General features: G+C 47.8%; 1 protein-coding gene across 1 annotated transcript; it reads right to left on the bottom strand.

Annotated features, from left to right (window-relative positions):
* Nucleotides 1-1,715: 1,715 nt before the first annotated feature.
* On the bottom strand, nt 1,716-17,500 carry SLC20A1 (solute carrier family 20 member 1). The gene is made up of 11 exons (XM_055120941.1): nt 17,065-17,500; nt 16,145-16,833; nt 15,856-15,996; nt 15,437-15,522; nt 11,570-11,666; nt 8,149-8,268; nt 6,413-6,685; nt 5,723-6,281; nt 4,346-4,531; nt 3,749-3,833; nt 1,716-2,655 (listed from the first exon to the last, which is right to left on the bottom strand). Exons 2-11 carry the CDS (start codon nt 16,488-16,490, stop codon nt 2,497-2,499), a joined length of 2,052 nt encoding a protein of 683 aa, XP_054976916.1. The 5' UTR covers nt 16,491-16,833; nt 17,065-17,500; the 3' UTR covers nt 1,716-2,496.
* Between the last annotated feature and the right edge of the window lie 5,984 nt (nt 17,501-23,484).

A 23,484-nucleotide genomic window follows, 5' to 3' on the forward strand; every position in this document is an offset into this window, starting at 1 on the left:
CTGCTGGGTGTGACCCAAAAAAGAAAGAAAGAGACAGAGACAGAGAGAGACAGAGAGAGAGAAAAAGAAAGAAAGAAAGAAAGAAAGAAAGAAAGAAAGAAAGAAAGAAAGAAAGAAAGAAAGAAAGAAAGAAAGAAAGAAAGAAAGAAAGAAAGAAAGAAAAAGAGAGAGAGAGAGAGAGAGAGAGAGCAGTATCAGTATCTAGAGACCAGAGCAATAGTACAGCGGGTAGGGTGTTTGCCTTGCATGTGGCCGACCCAGGTTTGATCCCCAGCATCCCATATGGTCCCCCTGGCACCGCCAGGAGTAATTCCTGAGTGCAAAGCCCTGAGCATCGCTGGGTATGAGTAAAAAATAAACAACAAAATAAACAACAAAATAAACAACAAAATAAACAACAAAAAAAAAGAATTGCCGACCTGAGTTTGATCCCCGGCATCCTATAGGTCCCCTGAGCACCGCCAGGAGTGACTCCTGAGTGCAGAGCCAGGTAACCTCTAAGCATCGCCAGGTTCAGCCAACCAAACAAAAGGTAAAGAAAAAACACTATCTAGGTTCCTCTCAAATAAGCCAAGATTCTGCTGGGCTTGTGTGTCCAGCACAGAGCAAACCCTCTTCCCACCTCTAGGGAAGCAGCCCAGGTATAAGTCCTCCAGGGAAACTTGGTGTATTTTCTTAGCGTTTTCTCAAGTGTTTTCCGTTTTCAGAGTCCTGAAGCAAGGGGGAGATGTTGGCAAAGGCTACTTACAGGTATCTCTGGGCTTATGTGAGATCAGCCAGCCAACAAGAGGAAGCTAGTATCACTCAGGGTTCTCCCAGAACCTCAATTCAAAGATTAAAACTAGTTTTCATGGCCATCTCCTTGGCCCCCTACATGCTCAATTATCTACTCAAGGCCTTTTTAAAAATGTTTTTCTTCAGAAACAAAGGCTACAGCATGCTTTGCTAGTACTAGAAAGCACACAAAAGTTCTTCAGGCCTGTTTCAGTCTGCAAAATAAGAATAAAACCAACTACAAAAGGTCTTGAGAATTAAAGATATATAAAAAGCCTAGCACAATGTTTTAACATCAAATAGTGAGCATATTTGTGTGACTATTCAGTTTATGACCCTTAAAGTTGATTAACAAGACAAAAAAAACCTGGACCAAACCAGAAATCTAATTTCAGGTCTGGATCAAGATAGCCATAAATTTATTCTTGTTTCAGTCTGGCTTCTAAAAACATTCTCCTAAAATGAACTCAGAACAGAAACCGTCAGCCTAGTTTGCAAAGCAGAATTACATGAACTGTTTTGATTGAAAGGATAAAAAGACAACAGGCCAAGCCGTCTGGCAAGTACTGGGCAAGGCGGGTGTAGGGTTGGAGGTATGGTGGGGGGAAATGACTGTGGTTTGCCAAAGGAAACTGCAAAACTAACACAACAGTCCACATGGAGTCACAACCCACGGATTCTGATCACAAGATACAAAATGGGGAGAAGCTGGGAGGCAGTCAAAGCACTGAAGCTCAGGCTTCACATTCAGGATTCCTGGGTGAAACCCCTGAACACTTCTAGGTGTGGTCCCAAACCAACAAATAAAAAATTGATCTACAGAGATGTGTGGGCTGCTTCAGGTTAGAGGGTGGTTCACTTCTTTGTCTCACTCTGCTAACAATGACGTAACAACCAGGAACCCAGATTCTTCAAATATGAATAAAAACCATGAGAACAAGTTTTCTAAAAATTGTAGGCCTTTTTATTCAGTTAAGAGGTAGACAGATGAACATGAAAGGCTATCCCATGTAAGTTGCCCAAAGATCAAATTACACTTCATTCATCCATCCCACACTGCCAGCAATCTTCAAGAAATAACCATGATTGGCAGAAGGCTTTTTCCTACTTCTTCTTAGCAGTAAGTCAATGAAATGTTTGCAAAGAAGTTACTACTAACTTAAATTTTCACTGCATCCACAGAACCCTTAAGAACATCCCACATATGCAATCCAGCCTGCCAGTGCCAAGAGAGGGCAGAGCACAGACCACTGTTTCTGTGGGGGACACTCAGGGACGCTTCAGTCACAATTGCTGTGAAGTCCCTGTGCACAGAGGGCAGAAGCTGGTGAACCCAGGGAGAAGGGAGAGAGCAATCGGTCAAGGGCTCTGTATGGTTGTCAAAAATGGGGGGGGGGGGGGGAGAAATCACTTTATCTTCAGTAGACAACATTAGAATATAATGGAATTGAAGCCTGATACAAAAAGTAGAGAAATATGTACAGGAATTCACAGCCCGGGAGGAAAAGGGGCCTCAACAGGAATCAGGGGAGCCCCAGCTATTTTACAGAGCTAATTGTGAGACAAGTCATATTTAGCACAAAAGCAAGTATAGCACAAGTGACACTTCCCTCCCGCAGCTCCCCAACTTGAACAGGTCCTGTCAGCCTTCGGTAATACTGTGATCCTTCCTCAGAGGAGCGGGAATGTGCACGGTGGTCCCCGACACTCAAACTCCAAGCTTCACTTGAGGATGACATACTTGAAGATGGCCATAATAGCAGCGCTGATAACACCAGAAATGGGGACCGTGACAAACCAGGCCATAAAAATGTTTCGGAAGAGTCGCCAATCAACAGCCTTTTTGGATCGGAGCCAGCCAACAGACACAACAGAACCCACCTAAAAGAGACGGGGAAAGAAAACTGGTCATTAAATAAAGGGTCACTGGTGTAAACAGAGCCCAAAAGCCCCCAACTGCTACAAGAGACCAACTCATGTGAAAGAGACTGCCCAGGAAATAAAGGCTCTATGAAATTCCATTCATTACATCCAGTCACAAATCAAACTATGATGTGACTTGGCTGCGTGTACGACAAGCGCCCTGTGGACTATGACCAGTGGGCCTCCCTGCCCTGCCCTGCCCAGCCCTCCAAGCGTGGAGGCGTCTCTCACCAGAGACCTGCGGGGCTTTCCAAAGAACTGCTGTCTTCCCCTCGGGTGCCTGCAAGCACTGGGACCTCACTACTGCAACTACCCTTTCTTTCCTACCTGGAGCTTCCTCTGGCAAACCAGGAGGCAGGTTAGGTGGCAAGTTTCTTCCAGGGTCCAGATGTGCCCCCAGATATCAAATCAATCTGGCATTTCTCAGGAGGCTCCAGAAGGGCCGTGGCCCCAACCTACGGTAATGTCTAAGCCCATCTTGGTGACTGCTAAATAAAGCCAAACCTATTCACCGCCCCCCTCATCCTTGGGCCACCTGGAGTGGTTGCCCATCTCAGCCGACTCGAAGGCACTTTCTTTACCCCTTCTGAGTTAATAAGCTACATTAGCAATGAAGAATATTAGGAGGCTGGAGTGGTAATAGTATAGTGGATAGGGTGTTTGCCTTGCATGCAAACCGACCAGGGTTCAATCCCCGGCATCCCATTTGGTCCCCTGAGCACTGCCAGGAGTAATTCCTGAATGCAGAGCCAGGAGAATCCCTGAGTATTACTGGGTGTGACCCCCCCCAAAAAAAGGGGGTCCTTTTTCCCTCAAATCCCTGACTACGTAAAATTGTCTTACCCTAAGTAAAACAAGCATATTATTACTACAACCATTCAAAACAAAAAACAGCCTGCAGAACAGGGTATGCTAGGCGGGGAGGCTGGGTGGGAGGGAACCTGGCAACAGCTGTGGAGGGATGCTAATACTCTGGTGGTCCGTGGGGCAGAGCAGCACTGTGTTCCTGAAACGCCAACCCTAGTGTAAATCACCGTGTCTGAACACTTACTTTACAATGTGTTGTACTTATGGGAAGACCAATATTGGACGCAATCACCACAGTAAGGGCAGATGCCAGTTCAATACTGAAGCCACTGTAGACACAAAGAGATGACAACTTGTCAGGGAGGAACGTGGTATCTGGGATCCGCTAACAGTACCTCAGCTTCAGTCAGTCTGCTTTGGCTTACGCAGTGAACACTTTCACCACATCCTTAATAGGTTTAACTCCTGAATTCCACTTCTCCACATCACATTTTTTCCCCTTTAACAATTTTTAAGTTTTCCAGAAATCTATAATATACTATGCATTTTTACTTTGAAAAATTTGACAAACACTAGTTTTAGATCCCAAGCAATGACAAAGTACATGGATTTACTAATTGAATTTTAATACACAGCTTTCTCAATTATTTTGTTTAAAAAAGAAAAAAAAAAGGCAATGGCCTTTGTAAGGAAAGAACAAATACAATCTAAAGGATTTATACCAACAATAAACTTACAAAACTCAGACTAGAGAATGATTTAAGAGGCAACACTATACTATGTATTCTTATATCGCCTAAGAAAACAAGCCTTAGCCTAAGATCTGCTTTACCAAACTTACCTTGAGGGTGTGATTGGGGTCAGATCTTTCCCCATGGTCTGAATAACTCTCCTTCCCCAAACCCACAGACCGATGCAGATACCAGCACCGCCAAACAGCAGAAGCCAAATGGGTGTCGCCACTTTGGAAGAAACATCTCCAGTGTGATAAATCAGATACAAAGCAACCAGAGGACCGATGGCATTGCTGGAAGAAAAAAGGAGGGCAAAGATGACTTTTCTTTCAGACAGACCTAGAACCTAGCAAGGTCCAACTTTCAAGTGTATGTGGCAAATGAGCCCTTTGCTCAGAAAAGAAATAAATGAAATTTCACATTACACAGAAAAACCGTGCTCCTGAGGGAGCACACCCTGTTTGTCCCTAAACAAGGTGTAAAGCAACTCTGAAGTTTCACTGAACAGCGTATGGACCATAAGACCTACCAATCTAATTCATCATACAGCAGTGACTGTAAAGTTTGTATCTTACAATGATAATTTACTATTAAAGAACTGGGTACAGCTCAAGGGGTTTAGAGCACATGCTTTGCACGCTGGGGGCCCAGGTCAACCACACCCCACCTGGTCCCCCACCCAAAACTGGGAGCGAGCCCCAGCAGAGAGCAACAAGCAGCCTCAGACTACTCCAGGATATGGCCCAACAAGAAAACAAAGCCTTTGAAATCTCTTTAAAGAGAAAAATAATCTTACTCTTAAGTCAATAGCTATTTCCTCACCAGATCAGCGGAATTTGGGGAAATCCCTGGAAGTGCTGAGTAATTCTTGAATTACCAGGGGTAGGAAAGAAAGAAGGGAAACAGCCTAAGGTGCAACTGGAGGTGAGGCGGTGTGTTCCCCTAAAGAAAGTGGAATTCCTGAACCAGAAAGTGAGCACAGCAGGCAGGGCACTTGTCTTGCATACATCTACCTAGGTCAGGTCCCTGGCACCCCATAAGGGCTCTCTCAGAGCCCTGCCCAGAGAGAACCCTGAGTGTGGTTTCCTCCCCGCAAAAAGCTGAATTTTGGGGCTGGAGTGATAGCACAACGGGTAGGGTGTTTGCCTTGCAGGCAGCCAACCCGAGTTCGATTCCCAGCATCCCATATGGTCCCCCGAGCACCGCCAGAAGTAATTCCTGAGTGCAGAGCCAGGAATAACCCCTGAGCATCACCAGGTGTGACGCCAAAAAAAAAAAAAAAAAAAAAGCTGAATTTCCAGGGGCCAGTGACCTTTGTTTTTCCTGGCAAGGGAAGATATCCAGCGGGACAAGTAAGTTTGGTGATTGCTCTAGATGACGTAGTGTCCTACTGGCAGTCTAAGTACCACAGCCACACACAGCCTCAGAGAAGAGACTAAAAGAGTAAAAATAGAGTGAGTGACACCAAGAGGCAGTCAACTGACCTGACGTCATTTCCACCATGGGCAAATGACCCGAAGCAGGCTGTGAGGATCTGCAGGAACTGGAACAGGAGGGAGACTTCTGGTTTGTCCTGGTCAGACCATTCTTCCAGGGAGCCGCTGCTTCCTTTCCTGTCACCCAGACTCATCTCTGTCTTGACACTCATGTCCATCTCAGAGGCTGAGTGAGTATCAGACACAGCATTGCAATAACTGGTGTAACTGTCCATGCGGATGCGTTTCTTGCTCTCTGCATTGGGCCACGTAAGCTTCTCCATCTCGTCACCTTTCTGCTCACCTTCTTTGGCACGGAATGAATCCAGCGGCATGCCACAAATGGCCATGGTATAGGAGGTGTAGCTGTTATTACGTCGCAAGGGTTTGTCACCAGAGTCCCCCATGCAGTCTCCCACCTTGGCAAGATGCAGCTTGTGAAGCAGCTCTTTGTACAAGCCAGAATCTTTATGCACTGTGTGATACTGGTAGTGGCCACTGGAGTTGATCTGGTTACTGACGGCTTGGTTGAACTGAACGAGGTTCCCATTCGGCAACTGCACTGCACCTGGCCAAGAACCAAGAGGGCAACAGTGATGCCCAAGAGCAGCAAAATGCACCGGCTCCAGCCCATGGAGCTCCTCAGAAGGAACGTGGAGACCAGGGGAGCTCACTGCCCACCCACGGAGCCCCACTCACCGTTCATGGCACCATCTATGCTGGTCTCCTCTTTCAGGTCCACGCTGGAAAGCCTCTCGTGCTCCGGAGCCTCCTCCAGGTCTCCGAGCTTGAATGACACTGTTCTCTCCTCCACCACAGCCCGAAGAGGGGGCGCTTCGGCAGACCCACCCTCAGAAGCAGGGCTCTTGGTTTCCATGTCACAGAGAGTTAACTTGGTTTCCTCGTGGTCTTCTTTTAAATTATTCTTTTTTTCCATTAATGGGCTTTCAGAGGGACTAGACTTTATTTCTCCTAGAAAAGAAGGGGGTTGGGGCTGTTTGGTTCCAGCCAAACCAACTTTTTCCACATATTCCCTGTCCTCACTTCAAAAAAGAAAAAAAAATCATCTCCAAGTACACAGTACAAATGTAAATTTCCACGACAATTCAGGATTAATGGCCCTGTCTATTTCAAAAGCCTTATCTCACTTTCCTCAGAGGCAGAACACCCTGCATATCAGAGGTTGCAAACTTTTCAGTAGCATTAGGCTGGAGAGGTGGTTCTAAGGGCTGGACTGGAAATATGGGAGCTTGCACTCATAAAGGAGCCCGCTTTCCAGCCCTGCTACCACAAGGGGCCTCAGCACTTCCGAGTGTAGATCCAAAACAAAAAGTATTTTAGGCTTTTGCAAGATCTGATGTATATTCATGTACAAGTTTATGTTAATGAAAATTCAAACAAGCCAGTTCTGAGCTCAAAAATTACACATCTCAATGCAGGCAATTAAAAAAAAAAAGACTTTCATTCCCAATAAAACCAAGAGATACCCCTCAGAGTTGTAGCTTACAACCCTACTTTTCATAATCAGGTAGGAATTATATCCTGCCTATGGTGCCCAGGCCACTTAAGTTTCTCTATTCTTTTAAGATCAAGCTAGAGACCAGGATATAAAACATTAGCAAGACTGGTCTCATCTTGCCCAGAGACTCAAACCAGGTCAGACAGATAAAGCCTCTGCCCACTGTGCGCCTGGCACAGCAGCACCGGGCCTCACTAGGCTGCATGACGCAGCATCTTCCAGAAGCCGCTGCAGTCTGCGCATCTACCAGAGCCTAAGGAACCACCTCCATCACCAACTGAGTGTGTGCAGTGGAAAGAGCAAAACAGATTTTAAGACTGCAGCCAGGAAGGTAAGGAGCCTGGGAAATGTTGACCTCTATTATTTGTTGAGTTTTGAGAATTAACCAAATCTCAAGTCAGATTTTGAGTTTGAAACAGGAGAAACAGTTGGCAGAACACTAGGCAAGAAATCAACATTTCACTGTGTTTCTCAAACATGGCACTGGCTGTGATCAAGTAGTTTAACCTGGAGGGGATCAGGCTTTCCGCCCAGGAGCCATCGGCATCCCTGCTTTCCTGGGGCCTCCCTGCTGTTCCTATCCCAGCAACGGGACTTATCCTCCTTTAACTTCGTTTCCTTTACTTCAAGGCACCATCTCACTCCCACTCACTTCCCACAATTCCCTAAATAAAACTCCTTCCTTGGCAGACAGGGGCATCCCTACCCACCTCTCCATATTATGTATTGAATACAATTAAGCCATGGGTCCATTGCAGTAAGAACAGTCTGGACCACAAACACATACTCTCAAATTTACATCTACTGTTTTTGATTTTTGCCACCCAACAATCTAAATGGTCTTTCTAGGTGGCCCAGTAAGACAGGAAAAAAAGCACAATTTTACTTAAGAATTCTGTTATCATTTGTTACTTACGTTCAATTTTTCTCTTCATCCTGGGACATACAAAGAACCAGACGATAAGGGCACAGAAAACGGCACATCCCACCGAGATGAGGATGGTACCCCACAGAGGGAGTTTGTCAAAGCCCAGCACTAGGAGATAAAATGGTGCATCTTGAAAACCCCAGGGCAACTGCCCCCTGCAATCACGTGTAACCCTCCTCAAGGGACTCCGGGTAAGCCCAAGCCAGCCCATCACCCTGCAGAGATGCTATCAGTCTCTGGTTCACAGGATTCACTGTGCTGCTGCGGTCAAAAGTTGGGAGAAAAATTCGACAAGTCATCTGAATCCCAGCCCCGCCAGCCCCCACGCCGAGACACCCCCCAGACTGAAGTCTCCAAGCTCCTTCACCTGCTCGTTTTGCTTCCTTGCTCTGAAGACAGCAAGAACAATTGCACTGAGAATCTGCGGCTAGCTATGAAAAAGATGGGTGCTCGCAGATGGGAGCTGCCAGGCACTGCTACTGCACAGACTTTAATGTTAAAAAAGGGATGGGTCCAAGTCATCACATTTGTCATACGGATAAAATTCTCCGTGGGAATTAGCACACAAGCCATTGCATTCATTCCCCAGTAACAATGTAAGGTTCTTTGAACAATGTAAGGGTGCATTATCAAAACTTAGATACAGAAAATGAGACTAGCATCTACCCAAAGATAATACTTTTAAAACATTTCAGTGTAAATTCACTAACATATTTAGAGTGACTTCCACATAATTCAAAACTGTAAGTCACCACCTGCTTATTTCAACGTCAACAGACTACCAGCCACTAAGCCTAATTGACAGAAACAAAGAATCTTATTTAAACATGAAAGTTAAATAAGAGTTATCCAAGAATAGTTGCTTGTAGTTGCCTTGCTTGTACTTATTAAGATTTCATCTACTTATAGAACTTTTATTGCTCCCCGAACTAAATATTCTTAAAGGGAATTCTGTTTTCCACTCAACGAAGGGTGGGGGCCGGAGAGATGGCTCAACGGGCGGAGCACAAACTTTGCATGGGGGAGGCCTGGGTTTGATCCCTGGTACTACCAGTAGGATGGTCCCAAGTATCTCCACAATTGACCCAAGCAAAAAACTAAGAATAGTTCTTATACCACTGAGGGGGGCAAAAAAAAAAAATAAGTATGTATTACCTCTTTAAACTGAGGTTCCTCAGGCCAAAGCTATAGGCGCATTGGTACTACAGGCAGGGCACTTGCTTTGCACATGGCCCACCCAAGTTACCATCCCCAGCATGCTATATGGTTACCTGAGCCCCGCCAAGAGAAGCACACAGAACCAGGAGAAAATCCTGAGCACTGCTGGGTAGCACTGTAGCACTGTCATCCCGTTGCTCATCGATTTGCTCAAGCGGCCACCAGTAACGTCTTCACTGTGAGACTTGTTACTGTTTTTGGCATATCGAATATACCACGGGTAGCTGGGTATGGCCCAAAAACAAAAATCAAAAATATTTTTTTAGGGGCTGGAGTGATAGCACAGCAGGTAGGGTGTTTGCCTTGCACTCGGCCGACCGGGGTTCGCTTCCCAGCATCCCATACGGTCCCCTGAGCACTGCCAGGTGTAATTCCTGAGTGCATGAGCCAGGAGTAACCCCTGTGCATCGCCAGGTGTGACCCAAAAAAGCAAAAAAATAAATAAATAATTTTTTTTTAAAATTAGTTGAAGTTCCTTTCCTTTGAAAACTTCTGGCAGCCAGAGAGAAACTACAGGAATTAAGGTGCTGACCCCAGTTTGAATTCAGCAATCCATATGGTCCCTGGAAGATTGCCAGGAGTGATCCCCAAGCAGCCAAATGTGGCCCAACACCCTCCCACAACAACAAAAAGCTAAATTTCCAGGGACTATCTTCCTTTTCTTTCCTACAGTCAATTCTGATCAAGTGATCAAAGCAAAATATACATGAAATTCAATCACAATTTAAATTTACCTATGTTCTGAATCAAAAGGGAAATGACTTTTTCTTGCAATCATCCACAAACAGAAAATAACCACATTCCTTTTTCCAAAATGACTGAAAATTTAAGTTTCTAACTTCACTGAATTACGTGCTTTGCTGACACCACATAAATAAATGCATTAAGAAAATCCCTTGGGAGACTTAAATTTAGCACAAAGAACCAAATTTAAAACAGAATGGAAAAAGCACGCAAGTTTTCCTTTGCTTGCATCATTTGTTAAGTCTGGCATCCCCTAAGTAAAATCAATATTCTCATAAAATTGCCCATTTTCTCTCCTGGTTATTCCAAAAAATAAAGGCAAGATTAAAAATACTTAGCTAACTCCATTTTCAGTCAGTGACACACTTCAGTGAGGTTTAAGAAGCCACTTCTAATTCATTAGTCAGAAATTAAATCAATTTAGCAAGCCATAACAAGCATTATTTGCTTAAAAAAAAAAGTATTTGAAAACATGAGTACACAATGCAGTCAAAAGGAGCTCAAGATAAGATCCTGGTCATCCTTTCCTCTGCATAAGGAGGTGGCCAGAGCAGCAATGTACAATGTATTTCTTCCAGTATGTCAGCCAAAGACTGAAAACCACTGAATTGATTCAAGACCACCAAGTCAAATGAACCTAGACAGCAAACTGACCAAGTCACAACAGTAACCCTTCTGTCAACTCTGAAGTGATCTAAGTAAAATACACATGAAATTGAGCCACAATTTGAATTGACCTATGTTCTAAACCAAAAGGGCAATAAGCCTAATGAGTTACAGGTTACCAACCATCTTTCAGTTGCTAAATTAAACATGTACTATCATAATTTAATTCATACTTTGTCTGAGTCCCATGGTAAAAGTAATCAACATTTCAATCTCAGATTCTCACAAATTATTTTTCCTCTTAGCTGCATGAAATCTTCTTCCAAGTGCACTTAAGAGGCCAGGTGTTAAAAATCCCAACTCTTCTCATTCAAGCAGATTCAGGGGAGTAAATTTAGCACTGAGCAACAAGTAGCTCCACTTAGGAGGTTAAAAAAAAAAAAAAGAAGAAAAGAATATCCAGTAAACCAGTCCTAAATGACTAGTTATTGAAGACCAAATATAACTAATGACTCTTCAGTAGCCAGTAGTGGAGATCAGCATCAATTCCAGTATTTTTAGCAAGATAGGAGAAAGGGAGGGAGAAAATTATCGGTGGATCCTGTGAAGACTAAAGAGTAAAAGGTCTGTAGTGATTTAGAATCTGAGCAGGTCTCTTTGGTTGAAAAGCTATCTAGATTAACTCAGCATACACTAGCCTGCAGCCTTCTGAAATGGGCGCAGGCCAGTCACCTTCTAGGAGATTTCAGCCCTGTAAAGCAAAAAGGGGTAAATTGGGCATTTAATGCAAGTTTTACAAACAACTTTAAATTCACATTTAAATATTTTCATATGTACTTACATGGTGCTCCAGTATACATGATGGAAAAGAGGTTAATTCCAATTGTGCAGGCATAGAAAACTGGCAAAGCTCGCAAACCATTAGGAACGGGATCTGCCTGTAAAATATTAAGATCAATACCTTAAAAGCTGTGAGGGCTGAGGTCAAGGACCCAGCTCAGACAGCCAAGCACAGGCTTTGCGTGCAGGTGCCCAGGAAGAGCAGGGCTGGTCTGCAGAAGCACACGGCGTGGCCCAAACCGTGTTAACATTAACCTATTTCCACAGATCCCTGCCAAACAGCAGGTTCACACAGTGCTGAGCCAACCTGGCGCTCCCGGGCGTCTCCACACGAGGTTAATCTCATCTGCATCATTCTCTACCTGAAGCTTGAGGGTTTGGGGGGCCAGAAAGGAGTTTTTTTGTTTTCTTTAAACTGAGGTTACCGATGCTAGTCACTGGTAATGTTCTGAATGATCTGTTTCAACACCCAGTGTTCTAAAGTACCTGGTACATCCAATCTAAGGAAACCCTAGTGCACCTCTGAAGATGTTCTATGTAATTTAAGAGACCAGAAACAGACTTGGGGCTGGGGAGAGGGAACAGAGGTTGAGGCACTGTTGTCCTGAGATGCAGGATGTGGATCTGGTTGGTCCCGTGCACCAAGCACAGCCAGCAGCAATCCCTGAGCAAAAGGTGTGTGGCCCAAACCATCAATACCCCCCAAAACACACAAAACAGACCCAGATATTAGACTATTTCTCCCTTTATATCCTCAAAGATTTAAAACAAAGAATATACACGCAAGATTATCTAGACATGATAAATGCCGTAATTAATGATTTACCCAAGGGCTAAGGATAAAAACCCACTGTGCAGTAGCCACTCCTTCTTTCAACAGATTGTGCCTAGCATAAACTCGGGCATTGCAATACAGGAATCAATGAGACAAAGTTCCTGCTCTTACACAGAACTGACAGTCCCACGCTAATAAGGAATATGTACAGTACTAAAAATGTCACAGAAAAAAAATGGGCGGGGAGTTTTCTCAACTGACTGGAGGTATTATGCTTTTGTATGCAGGAGGCCTGGGGTTCAATTCCTGGTCTATGATCCCCCAAGAACTGCCCAGAGTGACCCCAAGCACTGAGTTGGAAACAGCCAAATACATGTGTGGAATGGAAAACAAAAAACAAACAAACAAAAAAATCCGGGGAGGGGGCCCTGAACCCAGCCTGGAGTCAGCAAAGGGCATGGGACTCAGGTTTGGTGCCGAGTCTGGCATCCCGTATCATCCACTGAGCCTGCCAGGAGTGACCCCTAGAGGCAGCCAAGAATAAGCCCTGAGCAGTGCTGGGTGTGGTGAAAAAAGTGAACAAAAATGGAAGAAATATTCAAAAATGGAAGAAATATTCGGCAGACAGCACTGCAAGGAAGGGCACAATTTAACTGAGGCAGAGAGAAGGGGGTCATACTGTGATCCTCAGTGGAGTCAAGAAATAAATGCAGTGAAATAATAAGAAGAATAAATTTAAAGCAAATTCTCCAAGGAACCAAAAAGATCCTTCCTAAGCTCCAATTCTATGTACTAGCTCTCCCCAGCGTCTCAGAGCCAGCTGCAGGGACTGAACCCAGGGCAGACCAGGCAAGACAAAGCTGTCACTGAGCCATATATCCACCCCCACTATATGACAGATTGTTTCAAGGAGTAAAAGGTTCCTGCTTATTAAAAACTGTCCGTAGGCTGACTAGATAGACTTCATGGGAATCCAAACTGAAAAGAGAATACTGGGCAGGGAAACGGCGAAGGAGGCATGAGCACCCGTGCATGAGTGCCCTGGTGTATACCCGGGCACTCCTCAGCACCACAGAGCCTCCTGAGTATCCAGGGAGCCCCCACCCCACCCCACCCCACCCCGCACCACTGGGGAGGCCCAACATAAATGACATGGGCTGGTGAGAGGAGAGGTGGAGTGCATGCCTCGTATGCAGGGGCCTGGGCTCAAACCCTGGCACCGCAAGGAGGGAGCCCTGACAAGGGAGTCAGGAGCAGCCCCTGAGCTCTGCCAGGAATGGCCCCCAAAAGAGACAAAAATGTTAAGATAGGGGGCTGGAGCAATAGCACAGCGGGTAGGACGTTTGCCTTCAATGCGTCCAACCGACGTTCGATTCCCAGCATCCCATATGGTCCCCCAAGCACCGCCAAGAGTAATTCCTGAGTGCAAAGCCAAGGAGTAACCCCACAGCATCGCCGGGTGTGACCCAAAAAGAAAAAAAAAAGTAAGATAACTTAAAGTTCCCTCTAACTGGAGGTACAAATACCTGAGCACCTGAGAATCCCTGCTCGCACCTGAGAGCACCACCATTCCCTCTCCAAAAAGGACAAGTTTGTTTTGAGAAATATAAAGTCTCTCAATATCAGAACAATCTGCTTCCCAATAATCAACAAAGACCAGTACAAACCTTTCCAAAGCTGGTATCCGTAACAGAGAAGCTAACTCTCCTACTTTGCGGGTATGGAGCAAGTTACATGGCTCTAATAAAAATACTAAAGATCTCGGGACTGGTGTGATAGCACAGCAGGTAGGGTGTTTGCCTTGCATGCGGCCGACCCGGGTTCAATTCCCAGCATCCCATATGCTGAGAACCACCAGGGGTAATTCCTGAGTGCAGAGCCAGGAGCGAACCCTGTGCATCGCTGGGTGTGACCCAAAAAGAAAAAAAAAATACTAAAGATCTCATAAATTTAATCAAGCTACAGACAGTTCAAGTTTTCAAATTCCTGAACTGCTACAGTCTATTAGAATGTGGCTATATAAGAGTGATTATTGAATCACTTTACCAGTCAGAGAACTTATGAAGAGTAGCAGTACAGATCTTTCCCTAGAGAATCTTAGAATTAGACCAAACAAGTGGTGAGAACATCTCTTTATCCCCTTAAGATATGAGCTACCTCCGTTTGCGCAGATTTCTATAACTGAGAAGCATTTTTTAGAACTTAATATAGACTGTAAAAAGCCGCTCCAGAAAAGAAGCTGTTTCTTCTTTTTTTTTTTTTTTGCTTTTTGGGTCACACCCAGCCATGCTCAGGGGTTACTACTGGCTCTGCCCTCAGCAATCACTCCTGGCGGTGCTTGGGGGACCATATGGGATGCCGGGGGATCGAACCCAGGTCGGCCGCATGCAAGGCAAACACCCTACCCGCTGTGCTATCGCTCCGGCCCCAGAAGCTGTTTCTTGATTCAGTTCAATGACACATGTCTTAATGTCCACTTGTATTTTGGAGTCAGTTTAAAACTTGGTATCAGGGCCCTCTAGAAGGCAATTCCATATGAACAGGCAGTTAAGTGGGGATCTGACTTTTATTAAGGAGAGTAACACACCTACCTTTATTGGTTCTTTTTACCTACTTGAGAAATTATAGTCAACTCACTGTGAGAAGCTCAGTCTCCCCACCTACAATCTTATACCGAGGAAATAACTGTAGAGACCCAAACTACTCCATTTAATTGGCTGCTAAGAAAAAAACACAGGGGTCAGTCATATGAACCCCAAGCATACAATTCAAACTGGTGTAAATATACTAGACTTATATAAACTTAAAGGACTTGAGAAATAGCCAAATTTTTTCAGACTCCTTTTTCTTGGCACACCAAAGGTACATATCCATTCAATTTTTCCTTACTGCTTCTTTTCCTTTCCTTCCTGCTTCTTTCGGAGAACTAGGCAACACGTAAGAGCAACACACACAAGAGCTGTAATAAACAATTTTTTTCAACTTCCCAAAGCCACATACCTACCACCATTCACATTTGCAAAACTGCTCCTAGACTGAATACCATTGAATGTGACTCATTAAAGGTCAAGAAAAAGGGAAGGGAAACATTACCTTACGGAGAATGAATGCACGAACAAGGAAGAATAAAATTCCAGACATGATACCAGAAAGCAGCGGGGAGACAAACCAAGACATCACTGGAATAGAACACAGTAAGAATGTCAACTAGTGTTAAATCAGAAGGGGGGGAAACCCATCTAAAATATCACTGTTCTCCTTTGCCTTTAGTCTTTCATTCCTTTTAACCCCACACACACTTCATAATGAAATGCAGGCAGAAAGATAGTACAGCGTGCCAGGCACTGGACCACACTGGACTTGATCCCGCATGGCCCTACATATGGTCCCTGAGCCCGACCACGACTGATCCCTAAGCGGGTGCGCAGTAACCCCTAGACACTGCTGGGTGTGTCCCAAAAACCAAAAACTAAAAAACAAAATAAACAGGAAAAAAGTAGAGCAGCACATACCGATTTTGACAAGTTCAGACCACTTGACCCCCTTTGATCCCTGGGCCACAAGGGAGAACCCAATGGTGGCGCCAACAATACAATGGGTTCCGGAGATGGGAAGCTTCAAGAAGGAAGCCACCAGCTGCCACACAGCAGAACCTGCAAGAGTCCGGCATTAGTCAAGCAGATGGGATGTGGAATCCCCGCCTGCCCAAAAGCACCTGCACGAAGGGAAGAAGGTTCCCGCAAGTGACCACCCTAGGAGGCCGTTTGGGGGGTGGGGGGGGGCTGTCCGGAGCCCACTCACCAAACATGGCACTGACGGAGCCCGCCATCAGCAGCCCATGGGTCGTGTTGTACATCTCCACGTCGATCAGGCCCTTCCTGATGGTCTCGCTCACCTTGGCCCCCAGCAGGACCGAGCCCACCGTCTCAAAGATGCTGGCGAGGATGCAGGCTTGCTTCAGGGTCACGACCCCGGAGCCCACGGCGGTACCGAACGAATTTGCTACATCATTGGCCCCCACCGAGAAGGCCAAGACGAACGCGATCACGAAGCCCAGGATGAGCATCCAGAGATAGCTCTTATCCGGGCCGGCAGCGGCGGTAGCAGCGATAGTGCTGGCGACCAGCGTCGCCACGGTGGATGCCATTCTGCCGCGCGGTGGTGCTTACTGAGCGAAAGGGAAATTTACTGAGCGGCTTCCTCGAGACGTGTAAACAGAATTATGAGGTATGTTCAAAAAAAAAAAAAGAAAAAAGAAAAAAAGAAAATGCTGTAATAAATAATATATTATATAAAAATTAAATACTGTAAACTGCGGCACGGACACCGAGCTGGGTGGCGGTGGCGGTGGGGGGGCGTGAGGTGGGGGCGGTGAGTTACTGCTATACGCGGCGTCTGGGCATCTGTTGTCTGCGATTCCTTTGGCTCGCGAGGGCTACAAGCACGGAGCGCAACGCCATGGCGGAGAAGAGAAAGGACGCGAGTTCATCCTGGGGTGGAGGAAACAACAATGGCAGCGCGGCCCGGGCGGGGGCCGGGGGTGCCGGGGGGCGCGGGGCGCGGGGCGCGGGGCCGGGCGCGGCAGGGCTGGCACGTGGCGCCGGGAACTCCGGGCCCGCGCGCGCCGCCCGCCCAAGGGCCGGAAAGGGACGGTTCCCGCGCGCGCCGCGGCCCCGCTCCGGCCCCCCGCGCCCGCCGAGGCCGGCGGCGCCATCACTCACCAGAAGGGACGCGGGGGCCGAGCGGGAGACGAGGGGAGACGAGCGGGTCCCGCGGCGCGGGGGCGGGGGCGGGGGCGCCGGCGGCTCCGGGCTCGGGGCGCCTCAGCAGCCAGGAAGCAGGAGCCGGCCGCGCGCGCTGGCAGCCATCACACTGGCCGCGCGCGCCGCCCGCCCCTACTTATAGCCGGGCCAAGTCCCGCGTGACCCGCCGCGCCGCGCGCCGGCCGGGCCCGCCTCCGGGGCGCTGATTGGTCCGGCCGAGCCAGCGGCCCGCCCCCTGCGGGCGCCTGGGGGGGACGGGGCGGGGCGGCCCGCCCTCCCCCGAGCTTCCCGGGCCTCGCCCTTCCCCGGCCCGCGTCTCCGCCGCGGGAGGGCTCGGTCCCGCCGGCTCACGCGGACTTCCTCCCGCGCGGGCCCCGTCCCTTTCGGCGCCCTGGTGACCTGACGTGCCCGGCGGCCGCGTTCCCTCCCGTCCCCGCGCATGACGCTGCGCCTGGGCTGCGGATCCAGTCCTGGCACGCCGTCGCGCCCCTGTGACTTGCCCTTGGCCAGACGGGCACCGTCCCCGCACCGGCGGGAGGGAGCGGGCTCACGTGGTCGCTCCTCGCCCCCGCAGTCGGGCACCTGGTTGGTGCGGAACTGTCTGGAGAGTCACGAGGACCCGCTGCTGGCCCTCGTAGTGGCGCAGAGCCACCGGGGGCCGCGGGTCACTCATGCATTTTCTGCGCCAACGTCGTGGCGTGGCGGAGGGGGGGACCGTGCTGCGGGGTCGGATCCCGGCTCCTTACCTGCTGCAACGCCGCCGCACCTGGAGACAGCGCCGAGTCGCGGACCCGCCCTCCCTCTCCCCGGCGAGAATTGGCTCCTGCCGGTACGGGGGCTGGGGCTCTGTAGGTGTCCGGTAAATGCCCATATCCGTTTATGCTTTTTCCGAGAACAACCCTCTTTCACCCTGGAAGTCTGGGTGTGTTCTAGCATCCAGCCAGCGTTTCTATGGCTTTGAAGATTGGCTCCTTAAACCCCCCTCTTCCCCCACGCCCACCTCTGCCCCATGGTATGAGAAGTAGCGCTGACGTTAATAAGGTTTACTCCACTTTGGGGGCATTTCATTACACGGCTTAAGATCAGACTGACTAATCATGCCTTGGGAGATTAAGGTCGTGGCCTCTTGGCAGGGTTAAAGGGATATGAAAAAATTCCAACCATAAATACTTGCTAGACTTAGAATATTCTGGAGCCTTCCTCTACTTTTTGTTGTTGTTTTTGGTTGGTTTTTTGGGGGGCGGAGAGGAGGCGTGACAGGCAAATAATCCTTGTGCTCAGGGATTATTCCTGGCAGGGTTCAGGAAACCAAATGGGTATACCAAAGATCAAAGCAAATATCCTCCCCGCACTATCACTCCTCCTCCTCCCCCCACTTTTTATTGGTGGGGGCGAGGGCATCACTAGCCAACAGAACAATGTCCAGTGGAAATAAAGACCTTGCAGATTGTGCATAGGGACATATACTCCACCTGAGCTTCTGAACCACTTACAACACCTGAAGGAAATCTGAATAACTTGCAAGTTCTATGTCCTAAGGTCATGCCCCCACCAGAAAGTACATATCCGGGAGCACTGACCCAGGAATGCAATCCTGAGACAATTGAAGTGCCTTAAAATGTGCTCCTCCCTCCATCTCTACTTCCTTTCAAGGTTATGGGGCAGAACAAGGTGCCCGATAACAAGGTGCCCTTGATCTGTTCATGGTCTCCATGTTCTGTTTTCTCCCCACTTTGTCTTCTTTGTTACTGTCTCTGCTGCTGGGAAGAGTGAGCTTAGATAGAAGCCTGCCCTGGTGCTCTCACACGCACCCGTGGGGGAGCTGCATGTTCTGGGCCCTCCCTGGAGGTCACACTTTTGGCCAGGTGCTCACACACCTGGCTTCAGTGAATGGGAGAGCATCCGCTTTGTTGCCACTGGAAGGGACCCAGGAAGCGGAGCTGCAGGAGCTAAGCTAGAAGCATGCAAGTGTTAAACCTGACCAAAATCTCCCTTAGGGAATCACATGAAGACAAGCCACAATGCAACAAGCAAAGGGTCTTTATTGGCCAGCTGACCCACCATCTGACTCACCAACACAGTAGTGGCTTCCTCAGAGCAAGCGGCCCCTGGCTTACATAACGGAATTTGACTTTGGCGATGGTCTAGGGGGCTTTCCAGCTACTTTGTAACTTCTTATTGACTGGAGGCAGGCTGAGGTGGCTGCCTGGGACTTTCCTGTTGTTTCTGTTTAGTTGTCCCGGCTGGCCACATCACTTTGGAAAACTAGCTCGGGAAACCGTAACTTAAGCTGCAGCTGCGGGGATCCAACTCACAGCCTCATTCCTTTTTTACATTTTTTTATTTTTGATTATTTTGCTGTGGGGCCACACCTAGCGGTGCTCAGGGCTTACTCCTGGCTCTGTGCTCAAGGATCATTCGTAGCATGTTCAGGGGACCCTGTGTGATTCCAGGGATCAAGTCCAGGTTGCAAAGTAAGCACCTTATACACTGACCTCTCTCTTCCGCCCCATTCTCATTCTCGCTAGGCAGATCCTACTTGCCATTGAACAGTCCTATGCACCTGCCCCATGCCCCAAATTCTGCCACCTAAAGCAATCATTTTCAAAGCAGTCATTTGTAGGGACATTGCTTATAATTTATGGCCCCAATATATGGTTGGGATTTTTTTTCTCCTTTATGTGGGCCTTCTTTTTTTACTCTATGGTAGTATCTTTTTACATTATCACCCCCCACTTGCAGACAACTGCATGAGGTCGGGCAGCCAAGGTGATTCTCCTAGAAAGTGAGAGAATGGTGTTCTGTCACCTTGGGGTTGGGTTTACAGAAAAAGGGAGAGCTCAAAGTTCAAAAGAAATTTGCATTGCAAATGAATTATGTCTCTCTGGATTCCCGGAGTATGTGAGAGAGCAGTGCTGGCCCACTGGCCAGGCTACAGCCCATGGGGGTAGTGGGGAGCTTTGCCAGAAGAGAGAAGTTACTGTGCCCTGAAAATGAAAAACAAAAGCAAAGGTATATGGGGTCAGAGAGACAGTACAGCAGAAAAGACCCTTTCCTTGCTCTTGGCCAACCCAGGTTCGATCCCTAACACTCTGTATGGTCATGTACTTCAGTGAAAAAAATATCTAGTCCTGGGGCTGAAGCGATAGCACAGCGCATAGGGAGTTTGCCTTGCATGCGGCCAACCCAGGTTCGATTCCCAGCATCCCATATGGTCCCCTGAACATTGCCAGGAATGGTTCCTGAGTGCAGAGCCAGGAGTAACCCCTGTGCGTCGACAGGTGTGACCCAAAAAGCAAAAAAAAAAAAAAATCTAGTCCTGGAATAAGATTTGAGCATCACCAGATGTGGCCACAAAAAAAAAAAAAAAAAAAAAAGCAGAGGACTGTTGGTTCTGATTCTCACACAATGGCACTGTAGCTGAGAGGGTGGGCAGATGTGCATAAGATGAAACTCCTCTGCTGGAAGCAAAGCATTGTTCCCTTGTCTCCCGATCTCACACCAGGCCATTTGGTCTGGTGGTTGAGCATCCGTATGGCTGTGCTGCCTGCCCAGCTATTCATCCCCCTCATGTGAGAGACCTAGTGCAGTGGGTTCCCCCAGCACTGCCACAGGTAAGCCCTGAGCACCATGTAGTGTAGCCCCCAAACCAAAACAAAGCAAATGAATGCTCTGTCTCAGTCTCCTCATCCACACTGGGGTGAGGATGACACGCCCTGCTTCCGAGGGCTGCTGGGAGGATCCACCAATGTACCCCAAACCCTTCTCCACTGGCATCTCACATACGGTGGTGCCAGCTAGGTGCGCGTGCTCTTGATTCAACAGCTCGCTAGAGGCCTGCTTAATCCATGTTGAAATACAAACTGCAGGGCCAGGGTGATAGGAGCGATAGGTAGGACGTTTGCCTTGAACGCAGCTGATCCAGATTCGAACCCCAGCATCTTTTATGGTCCCCTAGTACCACCAGGAGTAATTCCTGAGTGTGGAGCCAGGTGTAGCCCCTGAGCATTGCTCGGTGTGACCCAAAAATAATATATACATATCTGGGGCTGGAACGATAGCACAGTGGGTAGGGCATTTGCCTTGCACTCGGCTGACCTGTGTTCAGTTCCCAGCGTCCCATATGGTCCCCTGAGCACCACCAGGGGTAATTCCTGAGTGCAGAGCCAGAAGTGAGCCCTGTGCATTGCCGGGTGTGACCCAAAAAGCAAAAAAAAAAAAAAAAAGAATATATACATATCTATATATACATACATGTATATATATGCACTGTAGCACTGTAACACTGTCATCCCATTGTTCATAGATTTGCTCAAGTGGGCACCAGTAACGTCTCCACTGTGAGACTTGTTACTGTTTTTGGCATATCAAATACGTCATGGGTAGCTTGCCAGGCTCTGCCGTGTGGGCGGGATACTCTCGGTAGCTTGCCAGACCCTCCAAGAGGGACGGAGGAATCAAACCCAGGTCGGCCATGTGCAAGACAAACACCCTACCCACTGTGACCTGGAGTGATACATATATATATATATATATACAGACACACACATATATATACATATATATATGAACTGTGTGGACTGAGCGATAGCTCAACCTGCTGAGTACCTGCTTCACATGTGGAAAGGCCTGGGTTTGATCCCCAACCCTGCAGATGGTCCTCTGAGTACCACAGGTTGTGACCTGAAGAAAGAGTTCCAGAGCAATAGATTCAGTGGGTAGGGTGTTTGCCTTGCGTGTGGCCATCCTGGGTTTGATTCCTGACACCCCATATAGTCCCCTGAGTCTGCCAGGATTAATCCCTGAGCAAGAACCAGCAGTAAGCCCTGAGGTCCGCCAGATGTGGTCCCAAATCAAGTTAACCTCAGATGGGTATTTTTATACTTTATTTTGCAAAGAAGAAACCTAGCAGAAGCTTGGAGAACAGACGCGGCCAACGCTGAGCCCGTTAGGACCTCATGGAGTTCCTTGGTCCCAGAGCTTTCCCCCAGGCCACTAGGAAGTACAGAGGCGAGTGCTGACGGCCTTGGATATTGATTCTTATTTCCACTTAAGTCAACATATTTACCCTCCCATTCTTTCCTCCTGATTTGTATTAACTCCCACTTTTACAGCCTGTATTTTAAGCCCCTGCAATCCTGTTGGATTCTGGGCCCTAACTACCTAACAGATTGTCCCCAGTTTCCCTGCAGTAAGAAGAAGAGGAAGTCAAGGACATATGATTTCTTCAGAAGTAAAGTTCACACACTGGCCTAACTGGAGGTAATAAAAGGTAACCAGAGGTAGTAACCTAGAGATAACAAAAACTGTCCTTCTCACCCAGAGAGATAGTACCGGAGAAAGGTGTTTGCCTCACGTGCACTCAATCCGGCTTAATTCTTTGCACCACATACGGTCCCCTGAACTCTGCCAGGAGTGATCCTTGAGATTCTTGAGCACCACCAAGTGTGGCCTCAAAACTAAACAAAACTGACTTTTTTTTTTTTTTTTTTGCTTTTTGGGTCACACCTGGCTCTACACAGAGGTTACTCCTGGCTCTGCACTCAGGAATTATCCCTGGCAGTGCTCAGGGGACCATATGGGATTCTGGGAATCGAACCCAGGTCGGCCTCGTGCAAGGCAAACGCTCTACCCGCTGTGCTATCACTCCAGCCCCCCTCTTGAGTCTTTTCATGAAAGGAAATCTGTCTTGCAAGATAAAAGTTCACCTGTACTCAATTCCTACAGACAATACTTCAAATTTTATGTCTTTTTCTGTCTTTCTATCTTTTTTTCCCCCGCTTCTTGGGTCACACCTCGAGATGCACAGGGGTTAACTCCTGGCTCTGCACTCAGGAATAACTCCTGGCGGTGATCAGGGGACCATGTGGGGTGCTGGGAATTGAACCCGGATCAGCTGCATGCAAGGCAAACACCCTACCCGCTGTGCTATCATTCCAGCCCCTCTCTCTTTCTTTCTTCCTTCCTTCCTTTCTTTTGTCTTTCTTTCTTTCTTTCCTTCTTTCTTTCTTTCTTTCTTTCTTTCTTTCTTTCTTTCTTTCTTTCTTTCTTCCTTCCTTCCTTCCTTCCTTCCTTCCTTCCTCCCTCCCTCCCTCCCTCCCTCCCTCCCTCCCTCTCTCTCTCTCTCTCTCTCTCTCTCTCTCTCCCTTCCTTCCTCCCTCCCTCCCTCCCTCCCTCCCTCCCTCCCTCCCTCCCTCCCTCTCTCTCTCTCTCTCTCTCTTTCTTTCTTTCTTTCTTTCTTTCTTTCTTTCTTTCTTTCTTTCCTCCTTTCTCTCTTTCTTCCTTTTTTGGGGGCTGGTTGGGCCACACGCAACAGTGCTTGCTCAGGACTTATTCCTGGCTCTGAATTCAGGGATCACTCCTGGCAGGGCTCAGGGA

The sequence above is a fragment of the Sorex araneus genome, chromosome X (assembly GCF_027595985.1).
Source record: "Sorex araneus isolate mSorAra2 chromosome X, mSorAra2.pri, whole genome shotgun sequence".
NCBI classification, from domain to species: Eukaryota; Metazoa; Chordata; class Mammalia; order Eulipotyphla; family Soricidae; genus Sorex; species Sorex araneus.

Excerpts from the sequence above, each read along its gene's own strand:
- SLC20A1 (XM_055120941.1), bottom strand. The coding sequence starts at position 16,490 with ATGGCATCCACCGTGGCGACGCTGGTCGCCAGCACTATCGCTGCTACC. Across the intron at positions 15,997-16,144 it reads CTCCGTCAGTGCCATGTTTG|GTTCTGCTGTGTGGCAGCTG; the intron begins GTGAGTGGGCTC and ends GGACTCTTGCAG. Across the intron at positions 4,532-5,722 it reads CATGGTGGAAATGACGTCAG|CAATGCCATCGGTCCTCTGG; the intron begins GTCAGTTGACTG and ends TTTTTCTTCCAG.